At 45.2% G+C, this 15,552-nt stretch overlaps 1 protein-coding gene across 5 annotated transcripts in view; it reads right to left on the reverse strand.

Annotated features, from left to right (window-relative positions):
- FMNL3 (formin like 3) overlaps window positions 1-15,552 on the reverse strand; it is a 120,722-nt gene that overhangs the window by 10,095 nt on the left and 95,075 nt on the right. For all 5 annotated transcript variants that reach the window (XR_012083908.2, XM_072990831.2, XM_072990832.2 and 2 more), the window contains 14 exons: window positions 14,642-14,791; window positions 14,010-14,111; window positions 12,950-13,211; window positions 12,771-12,839; window positions 11,665-11,789; window positions 9,299-9,501; window positions 8,253-8,487; window positions 7,303-7,371; window positions 6,975-7,055; window positions 6,255-6,384; window positions 4,304-4,464; window positions 3,460-3,561; window positions 2,395-2,484; window positions 664-775 (listed from right to left, as the gene is read on the reverse strand). Coding sequence is in view for 4 of the 5 variants with exons in the window: in XM_072990831.2 (XP_072846932.1) it covers window positions 664-775; window positions 2,395-2,484; window positions 3,460-3,561; window positions 4,304-4,464; window positions 6,255-6,384; window positions 6,975-7,055; window positions 7,303-7,371; window positions 8,253-8,487; window positions 9,299-9,501; window positions 11,665-11,789; window positions 12,771-12,839; window positions 12,950-13,211; window positions 14,010-14,111; window positions 14,642-14,791 (1,891 nt within the window). In the remaining variant the exon portion in view is untranslated. The remainder of the gene's footprint in view (window positions 1-663; window positions 776-2,394; window positions 2,485-3,459; window positions 3,562-4,303; window positions 4,465-6,254; window positions 6,385-6,974; window positions 7,056-7,302; window positions 7,372-8,252; window positions 8,488-9,298; window positions 9,502-11,664; window positions 11,790-12,770; window positions 12,840-12,949; window positions 13,212-14,009; window positions 14,112-14,641; window positions 14,792-15,552) is intronic.

Below are 15,552 nucleotides of genomic sequence, written 5' to 3' on the forward strand. Positions count from 1 at the left end.
TTTTTTAGACCAAAGTTTTCTGCTGACCCGAGATGAGGTTCTAGGAATTGTAATTATGGGGTTCTGCAACTTTTCCTTCACCGAAAAGCAAAATCTTGTGGGACCGTTGACAGTTTTATTCCAGTATGGCTATATGTGGATTACAATCCACTTTTTCAGACCCACAGAGACTTGAAGCAGAGGACTGTGGTCCACGCAGGCCCATGCTGACATGTATCTGTTATTGTTAGAGCACCACAAAATTCTGTCTTTTTATAAATCAGTATCTGATTTATATGACCAATGGTATATGTTGTCTTGTGGAGTTATTTATAACTCCCAGCCATTCCACACACTGGCTGATGAAACACCAAATATGGTCCTGAACAAGAAATGGGGAAAGGAAAGGGGTGGGGTGGGGGCTTGTCACTTTTACTGGTTAAAAAACTGCTTAAAACCAGAATAAGACCGTGAAGCCTCACATATGTGCCATCACAGACAAAAAGTGACTTAAGATCCAACGCTTAAGATCCACTTAAGATTGGTCTTCTTTTTTTTCTCCCCACTATAGCTGCTTCTTATTTGTTTTTAAGGGGACAGACTGGGCAAGGAAATGATGTGAGCAAGAAGCAGATGTGAACCCCTAAAAGATGAATACGTTCCCTTTTTATGGGATGGGCTTACCAGTGATAATGTCCTCAATGGTTCCATCTTTGCCCTCGTAAACAGGCCGGTGGTCCTTGGCTTGCCGCCGCCTCAACTCAGCAATCAACTCTTGCTGCTGCCACTTGTTGCGCTGCAAAGGTAATAAGAAGTTGGCCAGGAAGAAGAAGAGCCAAAGCACTGAAATCAGCCCCCCCCTCCTGTTCCTCCCTCAGTCAGGCGCCACCGTCCAGACCTCAAAATGGTGAGGCACTCTCGACTGGATGTATCCACAGCATTTCCTTGGAACATTGTTATACATTTGTAAAGTGCACTATTGAGAAACTGCCTTGTGCTGAGCCAGGATACTTGTCCTGTGTGGACCAGTACCATCTTTTCCAGCAGTACACACATTCAAGCATCAGAAAAGAAATACAGTGGTGCCTCGCTTAACGATGTTGATTGGTTCCATAAAAAAAATCGTTATGTGAAAACATCGTTAAGTGAAACACCATTTCCCATAGGAATGCATTGAAAACCGGTTAATCCATTCCAATTGGAACAGATTAATGCTTGCAATCATTAGCCCACCTCCTGAAACCTAAGCAAACTTAATTTGGTGTTGTTCTGAGTCGTCGTTAATTTTTGGTGATTTTTTGTTTTCTCTCTCATTGAAATGCATTGGACGGACAGTTCAATAGAGTTCAATGAGGGAAAAACAAAAAATCACCAAAAATTAACAACGACTCAGAACAACACCAAATTAAGTTTGCTTAGGTTTCAGGAGGTGGGCTAACGATTGCAAGCATTTAAAACAGGCTTCAAACAGTTTAAGACACTTTTACAGGAGCGAAAAAGGGACATCGTTAAGTGAAATTCCCCCATAGAGAACATCGTTAAACGATGGGGGAAATTCCTGAAAGAAACCCATTGCTGTGTGAATTCATCGTTGTATGAAGCAATCGTTGTGCGAGGCACTACTGTAAAAAGGGAGAAGGGAGCCAGAGGAGCCCTTCCAGGGCCACCTTCACAAGAAAGTGCTGCTGCTATCCAAAAGCTTGTGTTCGGCTCCTGGACACAGCAGAAGAAGCCACTTCCTTGGGAGCACATAAATGTATGCACACAAAAGCACTCCAACATAAAAAAAAAAGAAGCGGCAGAAAACAGAGGAAAGAAAGGAAAAAGAAAACCAGAGCTTGGATAAGTTAATTTATTGGACTACTGCTCCTAGAATCCCTCAGCAAGCACAGCTGGTGGTCTTATTTGCCAGCATGGCACAAGTAGCTTTTCCAGCCTCTGTTTGGAGGTATTTCCCAATAGCAGAAGGAATACTATGGGATAGGAATTCACTTAAATGTCACCAAGCCGAAAAGAAAGACTAAGCAGAAGTCCCATGGAGATGAAGGCTCATTGTTGCTGTTCTTCCCATTTATTTATATATGAAGGACCTAGTACCTCACCATAGTTTTTTTCCCCCATTTGCTCCAGAGGTGCAGCCAAGGACAAACAGGCCCTATAAATATATCCCCAGAGCAGCTAGGAAAGTGGGAGACTGAACAGTACTGTGAGTTTGTTGAAAAGAAGCTGTAACAAGTCTTACGATTGGTCAACACTTCCTGGAAACCACCACTCTGTCTCTCACATGCTGGTCTATCCCAGGGGCTTCCAAATGTGGTCCACTGTGAGAGTCCCATAATCTCCACCAGCACATCCTTGAGGGCATCAGGTTGGGAAGGCAGCATTGACTGCTGGACACTTTGCCCTGACTCCTACCTTCTCCAGCCTCTTGGCTTCTTGGGCCAGTGCCTGCTCCCTTTGGGCTTGCTCCTGCTTCTTCCGCAACTCATTCTCCAGCTCAGCATCCTGGAATAAAAGGCAGAGTGTGATGGGGGAAACAGCCCAGGCCATAGTTAGACATTCACAGCTAGGCATGAATGTCTCTAATGCCAAGTCTGACCTTCAGTGCACCTTGTTCTTGAACGGGCAGTGGGGCTCTCCAGACTGGTCTTTGTCAACCCTGTGTCTGATTGTCTGAAGGGAAGGTATCATATCCTGACTCACCAGATGGAAAACAGGCATTTGTGTGTTAAAATACAGGCCTTAGGGATTAGAGATGATAATGATGATGATGCACATTAATATCTATGTCCATTTGGTGAGTCAGGGTGTGATTTTTTTTATACCAACCCTGCTGGGATTATTCAGCAGGGGAGGGAACTGTGATCAACTGAAGCCGAGATGCTGATTGACCACAGACTACCATTGTTATGGTCCTTGGGATCAGGTGATCCCAGAGACCCAATCTCATGCTCCTATCTGCCGTAAAGCTCCAAGATATACCACACTCCCTCAGTCTGAGAATCCTGCCACTGAAGGAAACCACACCAGATCACCAAGCACTGACAAAATGTTTTTTCTGCCTATCTGCCTGCTTGGGTGTCACTCTTCTGTCACTAAGAGCTGTACTTTCTCACTGATCAAATCCAGGCATCTGACAGACTCCTCCATCAACAGGAACAGAATTTAGAGGGATGGAATGGCAAACGCCGACTACAGTCGTTTATGAATATAGTTTGACTTTGATAGGGACACAACAGCTTTGGAGGTGGGAATATCTAGAGATCCCCATTAGTAACAAAGAGACTGGAGAGGACAGGCAGAAAGGAAACTGTAATTCTGTCACCCATTGGCCGCACCTAGGCACAGGCAGAGCTACTTCCTGTTTGGAACAATAGCAGGAAGAACTGGATGGTGGGGTGCTGGGAACCAAGCTCCCAAGTTCACACATGGTAAGCTGTACACCTTCTAAGGCCAGGGACCTCTGACTCCCCTGCTCACCTTGTAGGATCTGATGAAGCGTGCGAAAACTGGGAAGAAAACAGAGGGCGGTGTTGTCTTGGGACTCTCACCAAAGTAGCGCACAACAGTGTTGTAGGCCTCCTGCCAAAAGGAAAGCAACATGAGTGGAACCTGACAGTAGACTTTGTCCTACATGCAGTTCGGGTGCGAGACAAGGATGCTGCTGAGCCAGTTGGCAGGGCTATGACATAGTGGGGAAAAGGCAATCCTGGAACCAAGAGGACTTCTGACATGCATGTCCTGCACATACAAACCTGGTGTTTATAATCTACAGTAGGGGCTCTCTATTTGTGGGATTGGTACCTGCAGTTTCTCTTATCTGCAGTTTCCTGCATCCTTATATACAACATACAAGGGTGCCCCCCCTGTGGTCTTCATTCCACCCTTGTAAGTTGCATCTAGGGTTCCATTATATCCAGTTTCAGGCAGCCATGGTAGATTGTGGAAGTGATCCCCCCATGGGTACGGGGGCTACTGTACTTTGCATATCGGACTGGTACATTAAAGTCATGGAACATGGATGGACTGCTCGCAAAACCCAAGTGCTGAAATGCAACCCCGGTTCCATTACACACAAGTGCCATCAAGTAAGCATGTATTAGTCAAATCTGAAAGTGGGTGCATCTCCAAAGTTGCATGCAGCTGATCAGCTGGCAGGATTTCCATAAGTGAATCTAACATGCAGCTTTTTGTAAGACACAGGCAATTTAAAAGTATATACTGTATCAACTAAATACATTGAAAAATGCATGCACGATGTACATGGAAATCTCCAGGAATTTCCTCTGCCAGTCCCCTAGTTGTACGGCCCCTCTTCGCTTACCTCCGCTGTCTTTGCATCTTTTTGTAGCCGGTCCAGCTTCCCCTCATTGGCATTCAAGAAGTTGCGCAGGATGCTGTGCTCATGCAAGCTGCACTCCCGTCGGATCAGCTCCATCCCACGCCCCAGCTCCTTGACATCTAACAGCACGTTTTCCAGGGATACTATGGAGGAATGGAGGGCACGGGGTTGGTCTCGACGAAGCCTTGGGCCAGTGGGCAGGAAACAAGTTTCAAGGCTCACAGAGAGTGTCCCACAGGCATCCTCTAGGTGAGGGGAAGGCAGCAAGTAGATCTAGATTTCCTTAGAGATCTGGGGGTGCTTTCCAGTAAATCACTCAGGGGCCCAAACTCCCCTGGGTGTAATAATAGTAGCAATAAAATGTCTATTACTATCTGATTTAGTCTCAGAAAGGAAGAAAAGCTTTGAGTAATGAGGAGAAGACTTTTGTGTCCAGATTTGAAAACAAAATGTTGGGCTCAGACTTCGTTCACAGCTACCCTGTTCTTTAATGCCATTTATTCGCCTTTTGCACCGGTCTCCAATTGGTGCATCTTGGGGTTTAATTAAAAAATAAACCAGGACTGATCTGCCTTAGGTCTGCCTGTTCCTGCCTGGAGCATGCCAACGTGCTATACAGAACTGCACTAGTATGCTCATCATGGACTTAAAATGGCTGTGCGCAGAAATGCCTCCCACTAAACTTGCCTTCACACATGCATGAATGAGCTACAGACACACACAAAAAACGAACCCTTCATCTTAGAGCTCCTTTCTCTCCCTCTGGATTTCAATTAAGCCTTTGCTCAACTGAAAGGGGCAAAGAAACTCCAAGAAAGTGCAAAACTGTGAGATTCTCATTTTTTAAAAAACATGCTTTTATTCGTTCAGGCAAATTTCTGTGATAATAATGTTACTCCAACTTAAGGTTTTGAAAAATGATGTGTGCTCATTTAAATATTTATCCAAAGCAATTTTATTCAAAATAATATCATTTTAAATATTTAAAATATTATTTTATTAAGTGTTGGTTTTTGTTTTTATTTTATGTAATTTTTAAAATTGATTTTTAAAAAATATTTGTTTTTCTTAATAGGGGCTTGGATGACAGTAACGGAAAGGAGGAGAAATGGAGGGATTCTCAAAAATCAAAAAGGGGTACAACGCCAAATGAAGCTACCGTCTTAATCCATCTCTCCCGCTGAACTAAACCCCAGATGTGTTTACCTTTGTTTGATCTCATTTTGATGGCAAGAGGTGGAAGATCATGTGTGATTCTAGCCTACACGGCCTCTCAGCACATTCACTTTCCCCAGCCCAGAGATAAGGAGTAAGAAAGGACTAGATTTTTTTAATCCACTGTGTGAAAAGAAGCATCATTGTTCTTTACTGTATGTTCCCTATAACAAACCCAGTTCAAAGCTGCAGAGTTCTTTCTCCACTAGGGAACTCAAGACAGCTTTCTCTGCAGGCTTCCACAGCATCTCCGGGAGAGGGCAGTGTTGGCCTGTTTTCCACTCCACCAGGCATAAATAATGCAAATGAGGAGAAGGTGCTTCAACCACAGCCGACAATGCCCTGAATTCCACTGCTCCCAACCAGAGCAGACCTTTTTAATCAATGGGTTTTTGCATACATGCTGACTTACCACTCCATAATTGATTCAACAGGTCAATGCTAGTCAGGACTAGCAATGGATTTTAACCAGATACTGTATAGCAATTTTCAGGTGACTTCAGGGGCCAATCCAGATTTGTCCCTATGGTGTAGAAGTAGGAACTTCTGGTCCTCTTAAGATGTTGTTGGCCTGCATAACACATCAGCCCTAGCCAGTGTAACCGATGGTAAGGGACGGCTGGTGCTACACCTAGAAGGTCTGATGTTCTCTGCCCTTAATTTATGTGACGTCTAGAATCCTACCCCGCAAAATCAACTCATGTGGTGAAGGTCCCACCTGCAGCTGCCTTCTCTACAAAGTGAAGTTCTTGCCAGAAGTTGCTCAGCTCCAGATATTTCTCCTTCACTATCATGGCAATGAAGTGCAGAAGGGTCAGCTTCCGGTCTGTCGACTTGGTGTCCAGCAGCTTGTGAGGCAGAGGTGGGGAAGAAGAGAACGTCAAGGCACAAGGACATGGGCCCAAACCAAGATGTGCAAAAGCAGAACGTGCGTGTTCACATGGGAAGCCAGACAACCGTCCGCACAGGGAAGTGAAGATGCACAAGCATGGGTGGGCCCTCAAGTATACAACCGTGCAAAGGATAAGGAAAATTGCTGTTTTGAATGCAAGACAGGAACTTTGAAATAGATGAACTAAGCCTGGACATGCAGGATGAGGGCACACAAGCAATCACTCTAATACAAGAAAGAGGATATGGCTTCTTGCCCACCTTGGGTCTAGACCCAGGTTGACAAAGATTCCACTTCCTGAAGACCTTGCCCTCCTCAAATCCCTTTCCTCTAAAGTAGGGGAAGATTCCCCCCCCTCCCCCTGATCCACATTCCAGATGGAATGACAAGTGGATTGTCTGGGGAACTCATCTCCATTCACCGGCAAGACAGGATAGGACACTCTTCTACCTAGGTACATGTGTAACCACCAGTGTGTGGAGAGATTCCGCTATACAAATGTATGTAGATGCACATTCGTGTTATGCTACCCCCCCTTCTCCTTACCAGATCAAGGCTCTGAAGCTTGAAACCATAAACAGAGCCACGTTTGCTGCTGTTCATGTAGTTGCCAAGAGCCAGAATAATCTAAGGAGAGAAAACGGCTGATAAACGCAGGGCCAGAATAATTTCACTACCTCCACAGAGACCATGACATTTGACCCAGAAGCTCTTGTCCCCTCAGTAGTGAAGGCAAATATCCTTTGCAGATGGTCAGTAGCACTTCACCAGGGTTAAACCCTAGCATTCGGAAACAGATTCTAGGCTAAATGGAGGCTGCCCCACCCCAAGCTTCTCTCTTTGTAAGCGCTTCCATCCCAACAGAGCAACCCACCTCCAGCATACGCTTGAGCTTCTGTGAAGACTTGACAGATGCGGAGGCAGCAATGATGGCACTGAGTTGCTATAAAGGATAAAAACCAGAACACCGTAACAAGCATTGGTATTTGTTTGGTACGAAAACACATCCTAGTTGGTGTAAAAAAGGGGAACACGTTACAGTATTTCATTGAGAACTGCCTTCTCTTAGGAAAAATCTGTTGGGGGGCAGGACCACAATGGGCAGCAGGAGGGGCTAGAGACAAAAGTAGGTGGATCTCTTCCTCTCTCTCTCTCACACACACACACACATACACAGACACGGATGCACGCGCACACACGGACACACACATGTGCATGTACACACGCAACTGCCTCCTCCCTCTCCCCCCTCTCTTTCACACACACACACGAGCAACTCTTCCCTCCCCTAGAGAGAATTATTACTCTGGGCCAGGAGTCTGAATTAAAAGGCTTTTTGAAATTCGACCAATGGCCATATTCTACTCTAGGTCAAGTGGTTGCTTAAAATCATTCAGAATTCTTGCCATATCATCTAAATGTATACTTAGCACTATGAGCATAACTGAGCCATTTTCCACTGTTCTAAGACGAGCCTATATGCACATGATTTAATTCTGTTTGTATTCCAAATAATGTTTTCTCACATTTTTAAAAGTACAATATACTATTCTTTACATTCAGAGGTTAGCAATGTATGATCTTCCAAATGCTGAACTGCAACAACAACCCCCCCACCCCGTAGATCTAAAAAAGTAGACAAGCAGATAGGTAGGCAGGTAAGTAAATACGGAAGAATACAGAAGAGCACTGAGAGAATTAGTGGCAGGATAGGAGTCCTCTCTCCCCATTGCACCCTTATGGCACAATAAGTCCCCCTCTTGTCTAGGGCTGAGGCCCGAACCTAAGAGTGTGGCTTTCAGCCAGCAATGGCAAGCCTCTTACCGGCATCAGCATCTGAATGTTTTCATTGAAGTTGCCCAGGAAGGCCATAATGGCCATGCGTTGGGTAAGGCGTTCCACCTTGCTGAAGTGCAGCATGAAGCGGTCCTCATCTGACAGATCCTCCAGCGGCTTCCGCTCCTTCTCATACTGGCGCAGTAGCTTGACCTCATTCTCTGTTGGCAGGAAGCGCATCAGGCACTCCACAAAGTCTACTGGTAGAGTCTTCAGGTCAAATCTGAAACACAGCCCACCGAACTCAGTGTCACGAAAGTAGACTGCTGCACAGAGAATAGGACTTCCCTTCTTAGCCCCTGATGCCCCTTCCATCACTACCATGAAAATCTGCACCGGTGTGTGTGTGTGTGTGTGTGTGTGTGTGTGTGTGTGTGTGTGTGTGTGTGTGTGTCTGTGTGTCTGTGTGTCTGTGTGTGTGTGTGTGTCTGTGTCTGTGTCTGTGTGTCTGTCTGTCTGTCTGTCTGTCTGTGTCCCTCAAACCTCAAGAGCAGATTCTGAGAGTATGGATGGGGGGGGGGAATTGCGGGGGGGGGGCAGAGGAAATTGCTTCCCTTTTATTTTTACAACTGATGGAAACTGTTCCAACACACAATTTATTTGGATTATACCGACTTCCAGGGGTAAAAACACAGAACAAAACAGGTCAAAACAAAACACAAGAACCATACAAATAAGAGATATGTGTTCAGAAGATGGGAGAACTGGTTGCTTAATGGGAGGGCTGACCCTACTATTAGACAGAGTGGGGCAGCTGCATCAGGCAGAAGATTTCTGGTATCAAGAAAAAGTAGCAGTTTGTTAGCTCTATAATTTGTTGCTTTTATATCTCTACTGCAAGGAAAGGGGAGAGAAGGATCTAATATTTTCTGCATTGTTTGTCAGACTAACTGGGCTGGCTTTGGATAGTCTGCACCTTGAATAGTCCGGTGCAGGTGTGGCATCTGCCACATTACTTTTCAATAAAATTTGGCCAAACTCCTTTGATTTCCAGAGGTATCCTAAAAGATAAAACCACAAGGAAAGGTACCCACGTGTAGATTGCTTTGCAGATCTCCTCCGTGGTCCTGCCTGCCTTGCGCAATGTGATGGCAAGGTTCTTGGCCCGATTGGCCTCCAGGAGGGTGACTTTGTTGGCAGCTTTATGCGATGCCTTGTTCTTAGAGCAGAGGAGATCAATGGCTGGGCCCTGGGCTTTGGTCTTAAAGAGCTCCTCAAATTTGTCGAGGTCAAGGTCCTGGTAGAGACAGAAGAGAGTCACCCATGCAGCCGCCGGAGACAATCCTACCCAAAATAGTCTATAATAGCTTGCCACTGGCCTTTCCATTAGACCAGTGGTTCTTAACCTTTTTGAAAGAAACGCCCCCTTGAGCCATTGAGGGGAGTTATCATTGCCCCCCCTCCCTGAGGTGATGATATCTTACCTACCTACCTACCTACCTACCTACCTACCTACCTACCTACCTACCTACCTACCTACCTACCTACCTACCTACCTAGTCTCCCTCCCCACCGGGGTGCGAGGCAGCGCTTCACGGGGCAAGGATGAGGACCCAAGAGACCCTTTCCTTCCACCCAATCCACACTCAGTGCTCCCCTAAAGGAGAAAGGCGAGACGTGGCAGGTAGAAAGAGCTGGATCATCTGGCGGCAGCAGCAGCACCGGATCTACTGCCAGCACTGCAGCTGCAGTAGCCTTCACAGGTTTGGCTCGCTCCAGTGCCCCCTACCGCCCCCCTTCTGTTCTTTCGCCCCCACACCGCCCCTTTTCGTTCTACCGCCCCCCTGAAAAATGAAATTGCCCCCTGGGGGGCATTATTGCCCACGTTAAGAACCACTGCATTAGACTACAGCATTAAAAAACTTGTGGTCGCAAGCATTTATGTTTTGGGAGCCTGCCCAGCATAGGAAATATATCAATGGCCCTAGATTAAGGAGAACTGGCTTCAAATCTATACTCAACGGTTTCCATGAGCCTAAACAGGAGAATCCTGTGCATATCATCCTGAGTTTGGAGAAACTGTGGGATACCAAGGAATGTAAGAAACAAAAATCAGACCAGAATCCTGCATCTCAATGTGAAATTCAGGCTCCTCCCGCCACCATATTCTGCTGCTTCTTAAAGGTTGCTGCTTACTTGGTACTGCTCATCATTGAATTCCTCTGGCTGGGTGTAGAGTTCAGGCCCAGTAATTCTATGTGCTCTCTCCCACGGTGTCACCATCCTACCGGGCAAGAGCCCATACCTCGCTATGATTCTACATTTACCTTTGCCAATTTTCCTCTTGGCTCCTTCATTCTCCATTCTAAACTGTTTCCCACCCATCTGTTCTTTCAGATTCCTACTTTCAGTCAAGTGCCTTTGTTCCATTTCACGTTTTAATCCGTCTCTCTAGCGTGGAACTCCTCTTTCCTCCCACTGTATTCAATCTCTGCTGATTCCAAGCACAGTAATGCTTCCTCTGAGTTTACTCTCTGACAAGTTCATTCTTGCCCCAGTTCCCTGACTCTTCTGTCTGTTTTCTCCATCTACCATGCTTTCAGGTTCTTGATTTTTCATCTAGTGTTTATGGAGCCCTATGGCATAGTGGTTAAACTACAATACTGCAGTCAAGACTCTGCTCACGATCTGAGTTTGATCAGGATGAGTTCAGGTAGCCAGCTCAAGGTTGACTCTGTCATCCATCCTTTGAAGATCAGTAAAATAAGTACCCAGCTCATGTGGGGTGCGGGAGACATGTTCCTTGCAAAATTATACTGTAAAACACCCAGAAAGTGCTTTAGTACCATGGGGCCGATATAAAGTGAAACAATAATACTGTAATAGTAATAATATTACAAGCCATTGCTTCAGCTTCCTTTCATTTGGGAAAAATGTCCCCTACCTTCCCTACATCCTGGAGTCTCTTTTTACACCCATGTAAAGTTCTATTATCATCCAAACTGATATGAAAACCTTCCTGATATCCTTTCTCTCACAGAAGCTAAACTGCAAACTGTTTCATTCCATTAACTTTTCAATTGTATTAGATAATAATACATAAAAACCAACTCCAATTACATCCAGATAATCATAATGCCACTGCCTATCTGTGATGGTTCAAATCAGAGGGAATAAACAGTAAGGATGAATATTATCGCAAATTTTATCACCCACAGAATTGGGGCAGTGAAAAAAACACCTTTGTCTCTCAGTAAATCTATTTTAAAATGTTTGATCTTCCCAAACTGTTGAGCCACTGAATCATTCTGCACCAGCACATTAAACTGGCCCCTTGTTGATGACTTGGCTTTGCCACCACAAGCACAATAGAGAACCAAATCAACAGATTAGAAACGGGAAAACAGTGGCTGGAAACACTGCTTTCTCTAAACCTCATTGACTCCCCTCTTTTCCTCACCTCCAGGATCTTTTCATCATCTAGTTCACTGAAGACTGTGCCACTGATCTGGTTGGGCTTCAGTGCTGTCCAATTAAAAACTGGCAAGCGGAATTTGGTCTTGATGGGCTTCTTGATTCGGATTGCTTCAGACACAGAGGAGAGAAAACACAATCTTATGTGACCACTATACATCTAGAAACCACTGGACCACATTGTCAGGTCATTTCGAACTGGTAACCGGGAAGAAAGTGATTTGTTATTGCTTTAGTTTTTGGTTCAGTATTGTTGGGTCCTTCTTAGCCATGGTTTCTCAAATGAGACACTTTAGAAACTCCTGTGCCTGTAGCCAAGCACTTTTATACACTCACCATGTGGGCTGGGGGATTTGGGGCACTGTAATAATTTTTTTACAGTGGACCCTCGACTTACAGACAGCTCGACTTACAGACTTTTCGAGTTACAGACTTCTCTGGCTGCAAAATGTAGGTTCGACTTGCAGCCAGAGAATCGACCTACAGACCAGGAAAAAAACCAAAATGGAACAAAAATGGAACAAAAACAGACGGTTACGGATTAATCAGTTTTCAATGCATTGTAGGTCAATGGAGACTCGACCTACAGACTTTTTGACCTGCGGCCACCGTTCCAATACGGATTAATTCTGTAAGTAGAGGGTCCACTGTATTCCCCAAGCTGTGCCTGACAGTTCTCTAGGCAATGTTCACAGACTGCCAAATCTATATGTGCAACCCTGAGATATCAATTTTTTTAAAAAAGAAAAAGCAAATCTGAGATTCTCAGGAGCTGAATTCTGAGCCCAGGATTCTTTATGGAAGAACAACATCTCTATATCCCATCTTTTAGACCTTTCTCAGTTGCACTGTTTTCTTTATAGGGGTAGGAGGGTCAAGCCTCTGCTCATGACCCAATGAGTTCAGGTTGCCAGCACAAGGTTGACTCAACCTTCCATCCTTCCAAGGTTAATAAAACGAGCACCCAGCCTTCTGGGGAGCAAGTTGTTGTTTACATAATTATGTTGTAAACTGCCCAGAGAGTGCTTTAGCTCTATGGGGTGGTATACAAGTTGAAACAACAACCACATCACAACAAGCAAAAATATGTACCTGACAAGCCCATACTGAGTATCACAGAGGGGGATGTCCCAGGGAGTGGTGGGGCTGGTGGGCACTTATCTGTGAGAGGCAAAACAAAACAAAACAAAACAAAACAAAACACAGGAATCAGGCTTCATCTTCCCTGCTCAGAGGCCAGTTTCCTCCTCAGCTCTGGAGCACACCTTTACCTGGCAGTGGTGGAGGGGGCGGGGGAAGAGGAGGTGGAGGGGGCGGGGGTGGAGGGGCAGCCTCCACAGGAGGCAGCGCTGGGAGGCGGAGGTCATCCTCGGGGATGTCGCTGAAGTTTATCTCTGCTTCTGGAGGGGGTGGCAGTGGGAGGTGGTCACCCCCTGGAGGGTGAGAGTTATAGTGACGCCGGAAAGCCTCCTCCTTCTCCTTGATGATTCTGCGGAGGGTGTGGACTTGGTTGCTGGCACTTTCATAGGTCTCCTGTCACAAAAAAAAAAAAAACAGAGAGACCAGGTCAGGCCTTTTCTTAAGTCCATTCAGCCTCAACCATTCGTTGCTTGTTTCTGAGCGGATCTCCACGTCAACAAACAAAGGGCCACATTAGGCATCCAGTATGATAGCAAAGTTCATGTCACTAGGACCTCCAAGAGGAGGACATTCCTCAAAAGGGACCCTCTAGTGATAGAACAGGGGCTCAAATCCAAAATCTTACAGTGGGTTACCTCTATTTGTTTGTTTGTTTGTTTGTTTTATAGGTGGCTTTTCTCCCAATAAGGGGACCCAAGATCACCTATAGGGTTCTCGATCACCCTCTTTCTCTAGCAGTCATACAGAGAGTAAAGGGCAACATGGAAAGAGACTTCCATGCAGTTCTTATGAAATGAGCAGCCTGGTACAGAGAGAAACATTCCTGCAGGTATTTGGGATCTAAGGCCTTTAATATTCTAATGGTAAACATTAACAGCCAGAACTGGCCAGATAAGCAAACAGATAACCAGTGCTGCTCCCTTACAGGGTCATATGATTCCACCTGGCCACACCTGTCAAGAGTCTAGCAAGAGTCATTCTGCACTACCCGAAGCTTCTGGGATATCTTCAAGGGCAGCCCCATGTGTAACAGTAACCCAACATTGCAGTAACCCAGCTAGGAATTTACCAGGGCAAAAAAACACTGTGGTTAGGATATCCATCCCTACAAAAAAGTTTACTTTAAATAAAAAAATATGGCCCTGCCCTTGTCTTCTTGGAAAAGCCTCTCCCCTTCTCTTGTCAACATACCTTGACAATTTCCAATTCCTTCTCCCGTTGTAAGAGTTGCTTCTCCAGCTCTGCCACCCGCATAATATTCTCATTTTCCAGATCCAGCAGTTTCTCAGTCAACTGGATAGTGTAAGGTAAAATAGAACAGAAACCGATAACTGTTTGTCCAAAAGGTCACAAATTGGGATGTACTTCCTAAGAATTTCTCAAGAGCTGTGTTTGTCTGAACATTTATTTATTTATTTTCTTAAACAAGTCACTGGTGTTCGTGGTGACAGAGATATTTGAAAACATGCAAGCTGTGTATGGATGCGGTATCTTTTTATTTGGTACTCAGCCAGAAGGTTCGTTCTTTGCACAGGGCATCCTCAAATAACTGAATTTATCTGCCACAACATAGTGGTGATGATAACAACTTACTGGCTTAGAGGGCTTTAAAAAGAGGATTGGTCAATTCCGCAAAAGGCCAGTCCTAGCTCAGAGCTTGGAAAGGCTCCCCTTTGGATGTAGATCTCTGAGGATCCCCAAATGCCAAAGCAGAACAGAATTTTTCCATCCAAGCTCTGTTTCAGGCATCTTTGACTGGCAGCCCTTTGAGGAAAAGGACCCTTCATGCGTGCGCTCTTAGGATGACTTGGTGATACACGTACATGGGATAAGTGCTCTTCCAACTCTTCCACCTTCTCCAAAGCCACATTCTTGGTCTCAGCATCCTCCAGCAGCCCACCTACATCAAACACGTTGTCCAGATAAGCCTGGATCTGGACTTGCAGCTTTTCACTTTCTGTGTGTCTCGACTTCTGCAGAGAGAAAATAAAGTCTGGCGTGAGAGAAAGAATTGCACAGAACCAAGGAAGAAATGACTGGGAGCTTGAAAGGCAGCAGGCCTTTGTCATGTGACCAAATATCAAGAATAATGTCCTTCATTACCTACAACCTGTGATGTGTTCAGGGGCCACCGTCTCACCCTGCAGGATGAGTCCCCTAGGACCTTTATGAACAAGACAGCAGTTAGGTGTATTTTAAGTACAGATGCATTTTTTATTTTATACTACTGTAGTTTAAATAGTATGGCTTCCTTGCTACCATACAGTAACCTGGGAATTGTAGTTTGGGGATGTGCTGCATATTCTGTTAGAGACCCTTAGCCTCTCTTCACAGAACTACAGTTCACAGAGATCCCTATAAGATTAAGAGAAAATTAAACTGGATTAACTTTGCAATGTAGCAATGTCCTTTGCAATATCTTGAACTAGCACCCCTCTTATAACTGATAACACCTTCCTCACCATCACCCAAGAACAACACCCTCCTTAGAAAGGTGTTTTCATCTCTTTTTGCTCTGGTTGATTCTTCCATTGTAATTTTCCTTACCATCATACTGAAGTGTTCTGACTTCTCAACTTGCCCATATCACCGTTTTATCCCTGCATTGCTTTAGTGACTGGTTCGCCTTGACAGTCAGTGACCTCAGCTCTGAGGACAACACTCTTGACCTCCCAATTTCTGCCTTGGGCTACATTTGGTTTAAGCTGAAACTGAGACAAAAGCTGGCTGGCAT

The sequence above is a fragment of the Pogona vitticeps genome, chromosome 2, assembly GCF_051106095.1.
Source record: "Pogona vitticeps strain Pit_001003342236 chromosome 2, PviZW2.1, whole genome shotgun sequence".
Lineage (NCBI taxonomy): Eukaryota > Metazoa > Chordata > Lepidosauria > Squamata > Agamidae > Pogona > Pogona vitticeps.